Genomic DNA, 16,014 nt, shown 5'->3' on the forward strand with positions numbered 1-16,014 from the left:
TTTAAAATTTGGCAAAATTCTAAAACTTTTTGTTTGTCTTGAGTAACAGCTGATTTAAAAGTTGCATAGTCCAAGTTTTCATATCAGAAACCGATGGGAAATCATCAACATAGACCAGCAACAGAGAGCTGAATTTGCCTTGAGCCCTACCAGTGTAGAGTAATTATTTAGAAAGCTAACACCTCGTCCAGTGTTAAAGTCGTATCGTACATATTCCCGAGCGTTATCATTAGTGATCTTGGACTTTATCAATGAGATGCTGTCATCACAAGAAACGCTGTTTTGGGAATCCATGGCTCCTCATCTTCTTGAACTGAGAAGAACATAGCTGTAGCGTTTGGTCTCTTCCTACTTATTATTAAACACAGTCTAACGACATGTTAAAATATTTCTGTGTTTCTTGAAATAAAATGCAAGGAAAACGTTAGGATGGAGGTCCCGGCCATAGACCTTCCATAAAGGGGGCATTTTCTTGGTGTGTGCTATTTTCTAATACCGATTTTACTAGAACCCTTCAAACTGGCTCTTTGTGATTTTTTGTTACACATTTCAGTATCTCCTGATACTATTATTCCTAACAAAAAACATAATAGTTTTTACTTCTAATTTTAGGGAATTCAAGGAAATGAATTAACTTTAATGTTTACACTGTCCAGTATTTCATTCTAGATGTTGAATATTATGCAGTTCTAAGTTGTCCTAAATATGAATGTGCTTCTAGAAACCACAATGTATGTGTTCAGTCTAACAACGATTCAAGTATCAAATATCCATTTTTTATGATATGACATTTTATATTTTACGAATATGTTTGGGAGTTTGGGAGCTCCTGAGAGCTCCTTCCTCTTTCCGTATTTTCTGGAATTTGCAGATTAACACCAAAACAGTCTACCTTGTTTACGAATTCTCATTTCACCCTGAACTGTTTATTTACTATTTATTTTTAACTTTAACCTACCTTGTGTGTGTGTGTGTGTGTGTGTGTGTGTGTGTGTGTGTGTATATATATATATATATATATATATATATATATATATATATATATATATATATGAGAGAGAGAGAGAGAGAAAGAGAACAGAATAACTAAACACATGAATATATAGATCGCAATATCCATGGCAAGCGCTGCTTTGGCAACGAACCCTTATGACTCAGCCATTCCATGCGTCTGTGTTGACAGGCTCCTTCAAACGACCGCATGCGTGCTGCGTAGATGATCCAGAGCTTAGTGTGGAGCAACAGCCGCAAGACATCGAGGATAGAGGTGCCTTTTCAAAGATATATTTGTGAACGAAAACGTGTCATTTGCTCACGTGTATTTTGATTCATCGTACATAAGGGGAATATGCACAGAACGCTTTACGCGGGACAGTACACTGAAAGATTGCTGGTCGTCTTGGTTTTGTCTTGCGAAGTGCGTCGGCTTTGAAACTGTACTGCATAACTGCCCATGTCATATCAGCCGTGAGAAACAACATTATAAATCTCATCATGAACTACAACGTGCCCTGGCTATATTAAAATGCCGAGACACTATGCGTGCACTACTAACAAAGACTAAAATCACTTATTCTTCCAAAGCTATCAATTGCTTGGATAAAGACCAAGAGTAGTTCAAAAGTGTATGCAAGTTTTTATTTGTTTCCCCAGATCCAATTCCTTTTATCCTTCCATTCGGCTTTCAGACGCAGGAACTGCGTCACTGCACTAGTTTAGTATTCTGCTGGTGGGCAGACTTGTTTCAAAACAGATTAGGGTCCGTGATTACTTTTCAAAGCAGGATAGGCAGAGAAGATAAAAACCGCGTGAATATATAAAGACAGAGTAGAAATATATTCGTGTGCGTTAAAGTTAAACATTTCTGAAGCATCACTTTAAATAAGAATAAATATCTCACACAGGCTGAACAATGATTGTATTGTGTCACTATGTTTGTAACACTTTTATTAGTTTAATACAAGAGGCTGGGTTCAGAGAACATGGAAAAGAAAAGGGTATGTTTAGTTTACACTTTGGTCATTTAAAAGAATGAAAAAATAAAATATTACCTGAATCTCCAAATGCCATACCCATTTATTTATTTGTGTTGCAACATTTTACATATGAAGTCATGACAACCACAAACAGAAAAAGTGTAAATATAAATGTAATTGATATTAATCAGATCAAGTTACCACTAAAATGTTTCATGTATTGGTAACATAAAATCAAGGTGACCTAAATCACAAGAAAACACCAATGGTATAAAACAAGGAACATAAAAGGATACAGCCAGTATTATAGTCTCACAGATGCTGCTGCAAGGACTACACGCCATAGAACATTAGTGCAATAGGTTTACAAGTATAAAAGTGTCATGTAGGAGATGTTTTTCATAGATATTAAAACCTCTTACCTAAAAAGACAAATAGAATTTCAACTCATCAAACACATTTCTTAGACAATCTAAAAAGGTTACAAAAATAAAATGAAAACATGAATTATCATATAAAAACTCCTACACAAACAAAAACAACTCCAGCTCCTTGGAATGTAGATGTTGGGCCAGGTTTTTGATGCGACAGAGACGGACATTTAGCGAGTCTCCGGCGTTGTACACTCTGTAGATGTGGTACCTCTCCTTCTCCCTTAGGGCGAGATCCAGCTCATTGGCAGAGAGATGGATAAAGTGCTTCTCGGTTTTCACCGTGGACTTGACCTCCACAAAGACCTCGTGAAAGCTCCCATCCCCATCTCCATCTATAGCAAATGTGACCTTGAAGTCGCACGGGTGCCCACTTTCACCATTGCGGTTGTACCAGACTATGTCCCTGGGGCCGTCAGGGCTGCCACTGTCCCTCCAGTGCGTGAGGAAGGCATTAACCAGCTGCTCACCCCACTCCCCGATGCTCATTGTGTCTCCCTTGTCCTCAGTGAACACCATGGTTTTGGGCCGGGAGCAGTCCAGAACCAGGTCTTCCAGAACCGCTTGTGGGGGGAGCTGTTTGGCCCACACCGGATTATCCAGCACCAGAGGTGCACGTTGAACGCTCCCATTCCCCTGGAATGAGGTGGACACCACCTCTGGCACTGCAGGCTCCTTTTGGTCTCTGGACACAAAGGACAGAAGTGAGGCATGGCAAACAACAGCCTGTGTAGGTGTTTACAGCACATCCATCAAGCTTAGTTGAGACGTAGACTTATCTTTTATCTCTTTATAACCCTACATGCCTGCTTCAGTCACAAAGAGCTGGCTACCTCATTCTCCCTAAGGTAACTAAAAGTAAAACAGGTCACAGGACTCTCCCTTTCAAAGCCCCACAGTTCTGGAATATCCTGCCTGTTTATGATAAATTGATTCAATCTTTAAATCTGGATTAAAAACTCTGTGTATCTGTGTGTCCTAAAACTGAGCCAGTGGGCTCCTGAAAGGTGCAGTCAGTAAGGTGAATGGATTGAGTGCAGGCTGACCCTTATGGCCTGGTTTTGAACCAAGCCGTGTCATCAGCTGACAATGACGAAGAGCCCACCGCAGCAAAACAAATTGGCTTCATTTCACAGGGCGGGGGTGCATATTTCAGCATGGTTAGCTCATCTCACAGCTCTCAGGCACATGCACGTTGCATTATGGGATCTAAAATACTGTACTGCAATGTGCATAAATTAAACTTGCACAACTGACACTGTGAATACCTCTGACTTTCTCATGCCTGCATTCCTATCTGCATTCCCACTGGCTAATGGGCCCCCGGACATCACGGACTGCACTGAGAATCAGGACTAGTCAATGACCTGGAACAGCAAAAGGGATCTGAACTCTGATCTGCCATCCAGCTCTGTCACCTTCTCTGGCCCATCCACTCACAGCCCTGAGGACATGACCAGAGTTCTTACAGCGTACCACACTTCACTATGGTGGACTATCATTTTATGATTCATAAATTACTCATATACTATACATATACATGTAACATGTCTATTCTCACACATTTCCATTGCAAGGGGTCAAGGAATAATTCTTCTGTTCTTCCTATTTAGGCTTACTTTGTTTTTTATTCCCTCTGGAAATAGTTCTCTGTAAAGCACTCTGTGGCAATCTAACAGCAAAGGGTGCTATACCAGTTGATCGACTGATGCATATTGCCAATACTACACAATGCAATTTTCCATTTTGTATTGGTGAGAACAGGACAATAAAGACAGAGATAAGGACCAGTACACATAAATGTTATACACGGTAGAAGGGCAGAAGGATCTTACAGATGCGAGGAGTCGGGTTCTTGTTGCTCTGGAGCTGCAGGGTGCTCAGCAGGTCTATTTATGTGGGGACTTGTGACTTCGGGCCTTGTGGCCTCAGGCCTCATGGCTTCCAGCCTTGCTTCTGTACTGCTACTTTCACTTGCTTCCTGCCTCTGTGAGTTAGAGGACCGGCCCATTTGCACGCCAGACTCGTGGCTCTTTTCTGAGGACAGAGAGCAAGCCAAGTGAAAAATAACTTACAGAACAAAACACTGTTCTGAAAAACAGCTGTCACGGTTCATAAAGGGACACCACTTTATAGCGGGTCTGCAGTTTGCCTTAATGTTTTTGAAAAGTCATCTCTGCCATACTTGGTTTCATTATTATATGCATAAACTCCACAGCTTAGGCGGACTGAAAACATACATTCTGCGGGACGGGAGCCACTTGCAAAGACTGTATATAAGACTTGAATCCTGTGAGACCCAACCAGACTGTTGCCGTTATGCGTTAAGCGGATCTACATTTCCTTTCCTGATTAACATGTCACTGAAAATAGATGCTCAGAGTGAGATTTCCTGGAAATGCTGGCTCAAGACTGACTAGAGAAAAATCTGCTGTTTTGTGTATCACCCACATGCTGACTCCCTGCTGTCACTGCCTGTCTGCAGAGAGAGGCAAGACGACGGGGAAGCTGCTTCACATGTAGAGATCTGTGGCCAAACTACAGTGTTATCACAGAGAGCAGGCATGAGGGTTATGGATAAGTTACTTGTTAAATGCCCATTTACTAAGTTGTTAGCTCCAGGGTTCATGATGTAGCCAAAGACCATCACATTTCTTTTCATGGTTTCCTGTTCACAACACTTTGTTTAGCTACGTATCTCATAAACAGGTACCCGTAGTGTAATTAATGTGAACAATTCTGTAATTACAGCGTTTTAACTGAATCAGATATGCATTAAATTAAGGATGTGAAGATCTGTGGGCAGACCTGTAGAGTGTGGGCTATAGCCGCTTGGCGTACTGCCATGCAGGTGCATGTGTCCCTGCTCCCTGCGTAATGGATGCTCCGCCCCGCTGTCACGGCTGAGGCCCTGCGAGGTTTCCCCATCGCCGGTGGGCTGGGCCGGAGGGGGCCACATCTTCATCACCGCTTCCACCGCCTGCCCTGTGTCCACACACAGCCACACACACAGCACACCAAGGTCAGGCAAACAGGCATCATCATTACTGCAGCCTTTCCAACACATCGCATCAACCTCCATCCCTGTTATGCAAACACACTGCAATCCCCCCCCTGCCGTCTCACTCCTAACGGCAAATGTTAAATCCTGTCTGGTCTGGTGGCAATTAAATGTAATCCTCTTGTAAACATACTGTTGCATGACCATCCACTGCTCCAAAATGAAAATTACTGAAGAGCAGCAACCTTTGATGGCAAACATTGTGTCATTTATAAGTGTTCTTACAATTAAGTGAGAGTAGATGAGCACAACAAAGCCCACAGAGTTCAGATATAATATCAAAACTATATTTATTACAATTCAACAAAAAACTTTCATCATCTGGGTAAAATTTCTCACTGTATAAAAGTATGAATATAGCTGAATTAATATAAAAGCATGAATATACTTAATATATGTTCAAATAATTATATATGCTTTATATTAACATCTGTAAACATATATTTCTATTACCTTATCTATTGACTTCAAAAGTTAAAATGATTTTCTTATGTTACTTGCATAATCTAAGATTGTATTATCTACTGTTTATTTATTTGGAAGATGCCAGCGCAATGTAAGGCCATCATGGCATTTAATGCATATCATTAAGAGCTAAGGTACTGTACATAATAACTAGTAATTCAGTGATTACACACCACGGTGAAAAACAAGGTGAAACTATATAAGCAAAAATTTAGCATACAAACAGAGCCTAACAAATATTATAAAAGTAATATTGTGTTTCCTTATAAAATACAAACAGAACCTATCAATGATTCATAAGAGCAACATTACACATCAATCTTCACTCTTAGTTTTAGGTGATCAGTTAGTGGGTGTCATGCATACAGTATGACAATTGTTATGAATTTTTTTCCAGGTTATCATTTCAGTGAAGCTGAAAAGATATAATCTTCGAGACTAAAATTATTATAACTTTGGGTGGCCAAACAAAATCTTAGCAGCATGTAGCGCTTTTCACAAGAGAAATAAATCTTGGAATCACTGATTCTAGGATTATCAAATCAGTCTTTAGTTTGAGTACTGAGTGTCTATATCCTTCCTGTCTATAGCTTCTATATTTGAAAGCTGTTTGCATGGCAGCATGAGCAGTCATGAGCTTACCTGTGTGACCGCCTGAAACCTTGTGAAAGGAAGACTTGGGCGGCCAGCAGGCCAAGGTCTTTTCCCCATCGTCCTGCTCATCTTTGTGCTCCTCTTCAGCTACGCTCATGGCTCGGCTGAACTGCATCCCAGACAGCACTGGAGATATGAACGAGGAGGGTCAGACACACACAGGTCAGCATTACAGCTTCTGTATCGGTCGTCTTTAAGTGGTAATAAGAGACATCATGATATCACAAAATGTATGGGCAGGCTTTTTGTTTCCCTGTTCCCTGTTTCCATGCTACAAAGCCAAATTCTCCTTTCTTTCCAATTTTTATTTACAGAGTAATGTTTAATTACTCTGAGGAGGCCTTCCTTCCTATAAGCGCCCACCAGACAGAAATACATACATGAAAGGTTTTCTGTGAGGTAACTGGTAAGAACTGGATTACAATGCAGTAATCCACACGAAGGACCGATACGGTAGAAATACATGTACGCCTGACCAGATTGCCAGTGTAATTACTGCAGTTAGACTAATGCCTGTCCATGCCATACCTTACTCATGATTTGTTCTTGTTGGGAAAAATAAATGCACCATGGCTTACTGCTTTGAGGAAAGTCAGTGAATTTATTAGATCTGTGTGGATCCATTGCCGAAGCCTCAAACACGAGGTAGGGTACAGAGTGTCCTCAGACAGAAGAGGACGCGCATAACCCAGCCCATGTCAGTGTCTGTGACAAGTCTCGTTTTGCTATGCAGTGAGGGATTTTCTATAGTTGCTCTCTGAGCTCCGGCAACAGCTGCTCTTTCATGTTGCAGAACAGAATGGCTAACAAACCCAAATTAGCATATGCACAATCCCTTGGATGTGCAAGTGTGCGAAGAAATTAGGGAAAGGAGGAGGCATGGCCACAAACGACTGCGTTTGGCTCGTCTGAATGCCGCAGAAGGCTGCAGAGGCAGTGAGAGCTCACAGGTTTGACCAACACATGAGCCTGACTCAGTCCAGACCAAAACTGAAGAGGAATGAAAATACCTAACAGAACACTGACATAAAAAACGAGCAGCCTAGACCTCTGGTAGCACAAGCGAATATTTCACATGCAGAGCACCAACAGGAGAGATTCAAATAACATTTTCTTTTTTTCCCCACGGTAAAGGTCCTGAACAGGAACAGAGTGCTTCTGCTTGTCCAATTAAAAAGAAATAAGATTTTGTAACAACAGTGATGTGTAATTCTCTATTCTTTATGCACTGTGGCACTAGTTATGCATTTGTAAGTGCAGTGTTTTTTTTTCCATGAGGATGCACTCTTTTATTGTGTATCTTCATTTGTGTGCATGTGCCACATTATGTACTTTTATTTCCCAGGCATCAGTAACCATGTCTCTGTGTTCTAAAGTATGTCTGTGTCTGTGCCACCTGTCGATGTCTGCTGTTGGTGACAAATGTAATTTCCCTTTTGGAGACAAAAAAAGTGAAACGAAAAACATTAAAGAAAGGAAAAAATGACACGTTCAAATGGTGCCTTGATTATGGTTTCTATGTTTTAGTACTGAATTCATTCCTGCCATTCTGGGAGTTGCAGTGGGATACCTGCAGGTTCTGGCTTCAGCTCCAAAGGTTCTGGAACCTCCCATCTCTCCTCATTGTCTGGCAGGTCTTTGATGTCCTCGTTCTTCAGGAAGCGTTCTAAAGCACGACCATCCTGTTTACCAAACACAGAGACCTCACAGGGAACTGTTCTGGGAGTTCCTCTAAACGCCCTTATTTCCTTTATTTAAGTCAAAACACACCATTGTCATGTTTCACATCAAAACATTGCCTGTAGTCAAGACAGATTCCTGCTCTTGATTATGAACTTACATTTAAATGTAGCATGAAAGGGGCCTACGTGTATTTATATGGGACAGCAAATGGCAAGTATGTATTGTTCTAGATTTATTAGATTTATTCACATTCATGAAATGCTCCTACAATAACAAGTCAACATCATGCCTGAGTGCCCATTAGCTACAGGTATACACTCCCCTCAGTTACGGGAGTGGAGAACACCATGGGAAGTAAAACACATAAAACAGCGCCAGCTTTAAAGTTCTAGGGAAATCTTAATACAAATACTGTACCAGAAGGCTGTTCTGGAAATGAATTCTTCTCTTGCGTTAGAGTTTTGAGACATTTTCTTTAATTACAGTACTGCGGGACTAATTACCAGATTCTGGTGCAATGCACTGTTTGATAAATTCCCTTGAAATGAGAATAATGAGGTCCCAAGGTTCTTTCCTGAGAGCAAACAATATGAGACACCAGCAGAAGCTTCAGCACTGTGCATCCTGATACCTCACAGAAACACTGTCTTGTAAATCACCGTTCCAGCAACTGTGACAGAAGCGGCTTCCCACTCAGTGCTCCAATTCGACTTTTTAAAAAACGTTATTCGAGCCTGATCTGAGTACATGTACTGCATATGATGAATCATCATTTATATGTCACAAACACAAATGCATAGAAGGGATACTTCAGATACTGATATCATTCAGAACCCATTACTACATCACAAATAAGTGATAACTCACAATAAGTTATTTTGTCCCACATCATAGCTAATCACGGTCTGTATATGTCCCATATTTAGCACATACAAAAAGTCAGTATCAATGGCCACTGCCATTTAAGCCCTAATAAATTCAGGCAGTGATCCCCAGTAAAATGGCACACTAATCTGAGCTTCTAGTCTGATCTCTAGATGGCTCAGTGTGTGAGTCACCTGCAGCCCTATAGCACATGACACATTGAAACAGAATGCTTAATGCCAGCCCAGGAGATCTGAGCACGAAGCAGGGCTTCAAGGTATAAGTGCTGTCAGCTTGACATAATATGAAAAAGTAAATCCCCTGCACTGCAATCGCTAAATTAAGCATCATTCTGTCCCAAGCCTTACAAAACGCATAGTTTAATTACTTTTAGTGTGCCGCATGCTGTAATTATTCAGTATCGTTTTATACCTTGTCAGTGGTCAGAATATGGAAGTAGCTATGAATAATGACTTATTTTCTGAACCTGGATGGTAAATTTCAATGTTCTTGCTCGGTGATAACAAGCTGTTGATACATAGAACAGCATTGAAAAGGGCAGATTTGACTTCAAAACTGCAAACAAATCGCTAGTTTCTGTGACACTGGTCATAAGGGGACAAGAGGAGCACTGGTCCACTACTTACCTCCAGACAGGTCATGAGACACTGTAGGAAATTTTCCAGTTCCTTCCCATAGCTGCTGTCTGTGCGGAAGAGCTTCACCATCTCTCTGAAACATACAGCAACACAAGCATTCATGAGGAGTCTCAAAAATAGTTTGCATTTCCAAATATCATTGTTCATGAAAGTCCTATTCACACTTGTCATGATGCACAGGGTTTTTCTCACGAGAAATAGAGATTTAGTCTGTTTTTCCCTCTTAAATTTTTAGGATTTAAACGTGCAGACATATGAGTAACTTTAAAAACTTAAAACTTAAAAATATTTTTTTGGTTATGACTGCATTGCAAGTGCTATTTTGTTTCACTTCTAGTGTATTGTTTATAATATTGTACTTGTTGATCATTTGCATCAGTTGGTTACAGACAGATTTGAACTCCATTATGTTCAAATTACAAATATCCCAAATGAGAAGCCTTGAACACAATCACTGTGGAGTGCTTTACCAATCACAAAACCATTACTCAGAGGCATTTTGACTGATTTCAAGTATATACAGCCCAAGAAAGGCTTATTAACATTCACACCACACCAAAGTTAAATAAGCTGGCCCATTGCAAAAGACTCTATCTTGCCTGCAGATGTCCAGTTTGGCTGAGAGGTGGTCCTTCTGGATGTAGAACTCCTTCTTGTCCTTCAAAAGGCAGATGACATCCTCTCTTTCAAAGATAGGATCCTTATCAGGCACACTCAGCTGATACTGGATATACAACTTGCCAACCTGTACAGCAACACAAAAATATGGAATAACTTCATCTTCGGAAGAGTTCAGCAATTTTAAAGGACTGCAGGACTCAACAGAAGCTGTCAGTCACACATTGAATAGGTTTCATTTTCAGTGATCTTCATTTTGATTAATTTGCCAGGGAGACCCACTTTCCCCCAAGCAATTTTCTACATCTCACATATATTCAGAAGCTATTAAGACAGCTGGGATTCCATTGAATTCTGCTCAAGTACCTTGTTCAAGGGCACAGACGTCACTCTCTGGCAATGATCTTCCTAATGTAGTCTGTCTGTGCTGGTTCATTTTTTCCTACTAACTGCACACCAGCAAATTTCTCTGTCAGATTATTCTGAGATTCTTTATCTCCTTTTTCTCTACGATTCCCACCAACTACTGTCCCAACTCCTCTTCATCCATACCAACCTTTCCTATCTTTGTCCTTTCAGATCTTCCACAAAAGGATTCTTTTTCGGATCCATCTTCTGACAGCACTGTTTTCACTCCCTTTTGACCCTTTATGACTTCTCATCAGATCTCTTTCTGCTTATTGCTAGTGCAGCTTGTGCCTCTTCTTCTCAACACTGGCTAACTTCTATGTGGGCCTCAGCAGAAGGCAGCTTGGCAAAATCAAACCAAGAAGATACAGACAAACATCTAACTTGGTTGCCTGTCGCTCATCATCCCACCTCATCATTATGTTTTTCACTGGTCTCTGATAAATACTCTGACAAATAAGTAATATTTTCAATTCTGAATTTCTTTCAGTTAATTATTTTGCAACTGTCCCACACAGAAATGATATATTGCAATATACAAAGCAATATGTTGCCCAGCCAAAGAATATATTGGGAATACAATTAAAATATATTCAAATCAGAAATATATTGCAATATACCAAAACAGCAATAATTTACATTTATTCATTTGGCAGAGACTTTTATCCAAAGTGACTTACATAGGTTACAGTTCTTTACAATGTTATCCATTTATACAGCTGGATATGTACTAAGGCAATTATAGGTTAAGTACCTTGCCAGAGGGTACAGCAGCAGTGTCCCAGCAGGGATCGAACCGGCAACCTTTCGGTTAAGAGTCCTACTCCTTAACCACTATGCTACACTGCCTTCCATTTACATATTTTAAGTATACTTACTGTGCTAAAAATATATTCTCTACTGAGGCCTCTACTAGCAGACTTGTGGCCTTTTTGATACACACTTCTGCATTTGTCTCTATAGGCCTAAGTCTCCCAATTCCTCTATTGATTCTTGCTGATCTAGGGAAATGTGACCTGAACAGATTTAGTTCTTCCCTTTGCTAATCACATTTATCTGGAAATTCTATCTCCACCCATTAGCCTCTTTCTTCTGAAGACCTCAGGACCATGTTCTGAATTCACATCCATTCGCTATACACATCTGTTCACTGGGTTCTCTGAGCTTCTTATGGTTTCTCCTTCCACTTCTATGCTGGTGCTGCATGGCTTCTCTCTACTCCCTTCCTAATCTTCAGATTCCTCATTTAATTTCAGCATGCTTATCAGGCATCTCCCTCTGAAAGCATTCTCCCCATTTTTACCTTTCTAGTATCTTCCTACAATTTTGTTCACTTCCACTGACCTCTTTAAATCAGAGTCTATAATGTTTTCGCACTGATTAAAACATGGTGGCTACCCAGAAATCCTCCTTATTCTCTACATATTTTTTCACTGATGTACTGCTATACCTTTTGCAATATTCATAGACTCAATCCCTTTCCAGTAATGTCTTCTACATAAATTCTTGGCTAAACTTTGATAATTGTTCACCTTCAATACTGGTTTCTATGCATCAGAAGAGTTTATGACTATGTTTGCAGTCATGCAAAATTTTTTTTTTTTTTTCAACTAACTGCTGCCTCGATTAACAATAATTTAGCGGTTGCGCCCCATTCTGTCAGCTTTTGTAATTTAAACAGTGCTGGGACACATAAAGTCCTGTTCTAGAACATCAAAAGGCTTGATAAAACAATGTGACCATGTTCAGCTTTGCAGACACCATGCCAGCAGTCTCACGTCTGATCAGTGTTAGCATGGCAGGGGACTCCACAAGGTGAATAACCATAGCTAATGTTATTACAAGGCTTTAAAAGCTGCCGGCTGAAGTGGCCCCGGGTCTGAAAAGACCTGGCTCTCAGCCAGTCCATACGTACCATTGGAACATTCTGTTTCCACTGAATCTGGAAGTTCATTAGAGTTCATGAAAGGCTTGAATTGAACCCAAGACACCATGAACAGCAGACCAAGCACACCCAACACAATTTTTTTTTGTCTCATTCATTAAGGTGTGCGTAACATTTAAACTGCAGCGCTTTAAATCTGCAGTGAGAGTCATATAACTGATAACTAGACCATGAGAAATACTGTACATTTCCGCAGTCGTTTTCAATTCTTTAAATATTATATTCACATAAAATAACAAAAGGTATTAACAATACCTTTCCATGTCCCTTTCCATTTCTCTGTCTCTAGTGTTTGGGAGTGGCTGTCAATCCAGGGGTTAAGCTAGAAGCCTTACATCCCCCACTAAGCTCAAAGCTCAAGAGGAGGGAAGAACTGACAATATGTAGAAGTGTGAATTGATATTTTAAATGTAATGCACTCATTCATTTTCTCATACTGCCCTGTCACAAGTATATTTTTGGTCTGCAGCTTGTCTGATGAAAAACTATTTTAAATTAACATTTGCTTTTCTATTGCACATAAATTATCATATCATTTATATGGTGTAAAAGGCTGACTGCAAACCTATCAGGTTGATTGTGACTAACTCTAACTCACCACCTATTCTTATATGGTGACTTCAGACACCTTGAGAGAGTGACATGGTGTACCTGGCCAAAAGACAGCCCCTTGATCAACTGGGTGATATTGTTCTCCTTTAGCTCTTCATAGATGTCGCTGAACTCTTCACGGTGGAAAAGGAATTTCTGGATGTAAGGGACCACTCTGCGGACCAAGGCCTGCACAGGGGCACACGGTCTGTAGTTCTCTGTCTGGGCCTCTTGAGTGACACACTGGGAGAGCTTCTTCACCCCACAGATCTCCAGAAACAGCTCCCTGTCCTTCTCGCTGAACGTTGCCTGCTTGTTGCTCCTGCCTGTTAACATAACCGTGAGGGTCTTAGAGGCCCAGTCTGCATCACACTCAGACAGCCAATTACAGATATCATATACATTACACCCCATGATTGTTTGATGAACTGATGGATACTATGCATTAAAAAATCAAAAATGCCTCAAAAGCTGTGTCTTTTATAGACATTTAGTATTTTGTCCCAATCCTTAAAATAAGAACATTGCAGAGTGTTTGATGATACAGAGAAACAAACAAAAACTATATCTACACTTGATACCTGGAGGGCTGGATATGTGCCAGTTATTATAAAGCGACCACATTAGTCAACTTAATTCAATTAGCATTAACATAATGTAAATCCCTACATATTTTCTAGAAAAAACAGATAATGGTAATAGGAAACAAATTAATTCAGTAGTGATTTAAGAAACATATAGTTAACTGTGTGGCTTTTGTGAAATATTTAGTATTCTTTCATTTAGTATTTAAGAGCAGCGGTTGGAACAAAAGCTAGCAAGCCCAAAGCTCTGCAGGTATTGTGTTTGTTGCCCTTGACCCAGATAGATATTAATGCAATATTAATGCATCTACATACATTTACAGTAGTTACATTTAAATTTCAAATTCTGAAGGAATTCATGTTGTTACAGACAATGTGTCTGTGGACTGACAAAACAAAAATACAATGTTTGTTCTGCAGGCCTGAAAAACTTGTGTGAGCATATCGGTATGTACAGGAACGGTGGACAACGCTTACGGTTTGATCTCAATCAATTACACAATCTTTCAATCTTTCACTCTGACACGAAGAAACGTATACAGATCACGAGGCAGGACAGGGCCGTGTCTTATTCACTTACAAAGCAGCAGAGCGCTCTCCCAGTAGGCGCATATTTTAGGGATTATGGCTCCCTGACTAGCAGTGTGTAAAGTGCGGGAGAAATTTAACACAGACTGACAGCTGAGTTGTCCTCATTAATTCCTTGCATTATGAACAGATCTGCATCTGGCTCACGCAGGCCTTCTGCAGCTGAAGCAGGACAATAAACTTGACTGCTTCTCCTGTTCCTTTTTAACAAAAAGGAAATATTCTTATTAAATACCCTTGCATTTAGATGCACTTCAGCTGCACACTTTGAATTTGCTGTCCCTAAATGGGATTGTACCTTGCTTGAATCCAGGCTTGGGCTTAAAGGGTAGTTTCTTGTCAGCTGGTGGTAGGTTGAGCAAACATATTTCACTCTGTGATTTGAACATCCTCTCCAGGGTCTTGCTGTCAGGGATTAGAGGCCTCTGAGACAAAGTCACCCAGCGGGAATCCTTAGTGGGGAACACCCTCTTGTCAGTCAGCATTTCTGATGGCAGACAAAGAATTATTACATAATTAATTATATGTATATATAATTATACATCATATTAGATTATATAATACAAATGTGTTTCAGCATCAATACATTCCTCAAAAAAATGAACTGCACATTAGTCTTCAAATGTCTTCACAGATAAACGAGGCATATAAGTACAAGGTATGCCAGTGGAAATTAATTTAGTCGATTTATAAAGTCACTTTTAGTTTCCCCATTAGCTCAAGAACTAGGGTTCAAAACTGGAATGGAAAGCTCGCCAGATACCCACCCTTAAGAGATGTACAGTAACCAGGGGCCAGCTGAGCTTCATGGTCCTGCTCTCCATGTGCTGGTATTTTGCATTTATCAGCTAATACAAAGACCAAAAAACACAACCTTTGATTAAGGACAAGAAGAAACAGCGAAACATCTTGTCCTGAGATGCACAACTCGTGAGACTGAAAAAGAGGAGTATCATACCCACACCTCAGATGGTGAGACCTACCCAGCTTTGCATAGATGGTGGAGACATCCTGCAGCAGGTCTACTGTGGGAATCGGCCACGAGGTACAGATGAGCTCCAGGAGGTCCACATACTGCTTCATGGATGGGTGGGGATCAACTTCCAAACACTACAAAGAGAGCATGTAAGTCAGAAGACATGGCTGTGGAGAGGCTACATTGTTCAAGGTCATCATCACTTCCCTATAAATGCCTGAATGTATGAAAAGCAACAATAAAAACAGTAATGATGAAGTTATTACTACAGTATTACTATTGCAATATTACAATCACAATGAACAGGAAATGGACAAATGGTAGACCTTGAGGAAGAAGTCCTTCATGTTGTCCAGCTGGCTATAGAAGGGGGCCAGCACCCTGGGCTCCTGCACCTCATTGGCTGATTTACGGATCTCCTCCTTATACCTCTGGAACATTCCAGTGGGGTCACTCCAGCACACCTCCTTCATCATGTAGAATCGCCCTGAACACCACTCCTCCTTTCTGC

General features: G+C 40.5%; 1 protein-coding gene across 1 annotated transcript in view; it reads right to left on the reverse strand.

Annotated features, from left to right (window-relative positions):
- Positions 1 to 2,500: 2,500 nt before the first annotated feature.
- wu:fj29h11 (protein NO VEIN) overlaps positions 2,501 to 16,014 on the reverse strand; it is a 43,514-nt gene continuing 30,000 nt past the window's right edge. Inside the window, exons 36-47 of the mRNA XM_036529312.1 lie at positions 15,830 to 16,010; positions 15,511 to 15,637; positions 15,295 to 15,375; positions 14,826 to 15,014; positions 13,416 to 13,681; positions 10,393 to 10,538; positions 9,782 to 9,866; positions 8,158 to 8,269; positions 6,576 to 6,713; positions 5,216 to 5,392; positions 4,243 to 4,444; positions 2,501 to 3,092 (exon numbers count right to left, since the gene is read on the reverse strand). Coding sequence (XP_036385205.1) covers positions 2,501 to 3,092; positions 4,243 to 4,444; positions 5,216 to 5,392; positions 6,576 to 6,713; positions 8,158 to 8,269; positions 9,782 to 9,866; positions 10,393 to 10,538; positions 13,416 to 13,681; positions 14,826 to 15,014; positions 15,295 to 15,375; positions 15,511 to 15,637; positions 15,830 to 16,010 — 2,296 coding nt within the window. The remainder of the gene's footprint in view (positions 3,093 to 4,242; positions 4,445 to 5,215; positions 5,393 to 6,575; positions 6,714 to 8,157; positions 8,270 to 9,781; positions 9,867 to 10,392; positions 10,539 to 13,415; positions 13,682 to 14,825; positions 15,015 to 15,294; positions 15,376 to 15,510; positions 15,638 to 15,829; positions 16,011 to 16,014) is intronic.

This window comes from Megalops cyprinoides, chromosome 1 (assembly GCF_013368585.1).
Source record: "Megalops cyprinoides isolate fMegCyp1 chromosome 1, fMegCyp1.pri, whole genome shotgun sequence".
In the NCBI taxonomy this organism is placed as follows: domain Eukaryota; kingdom Metazoa; phylum Chordata; class Actinopteri; order Elopiformes; family Megalopidae; genus Megalops; species Megalops cyprinoides.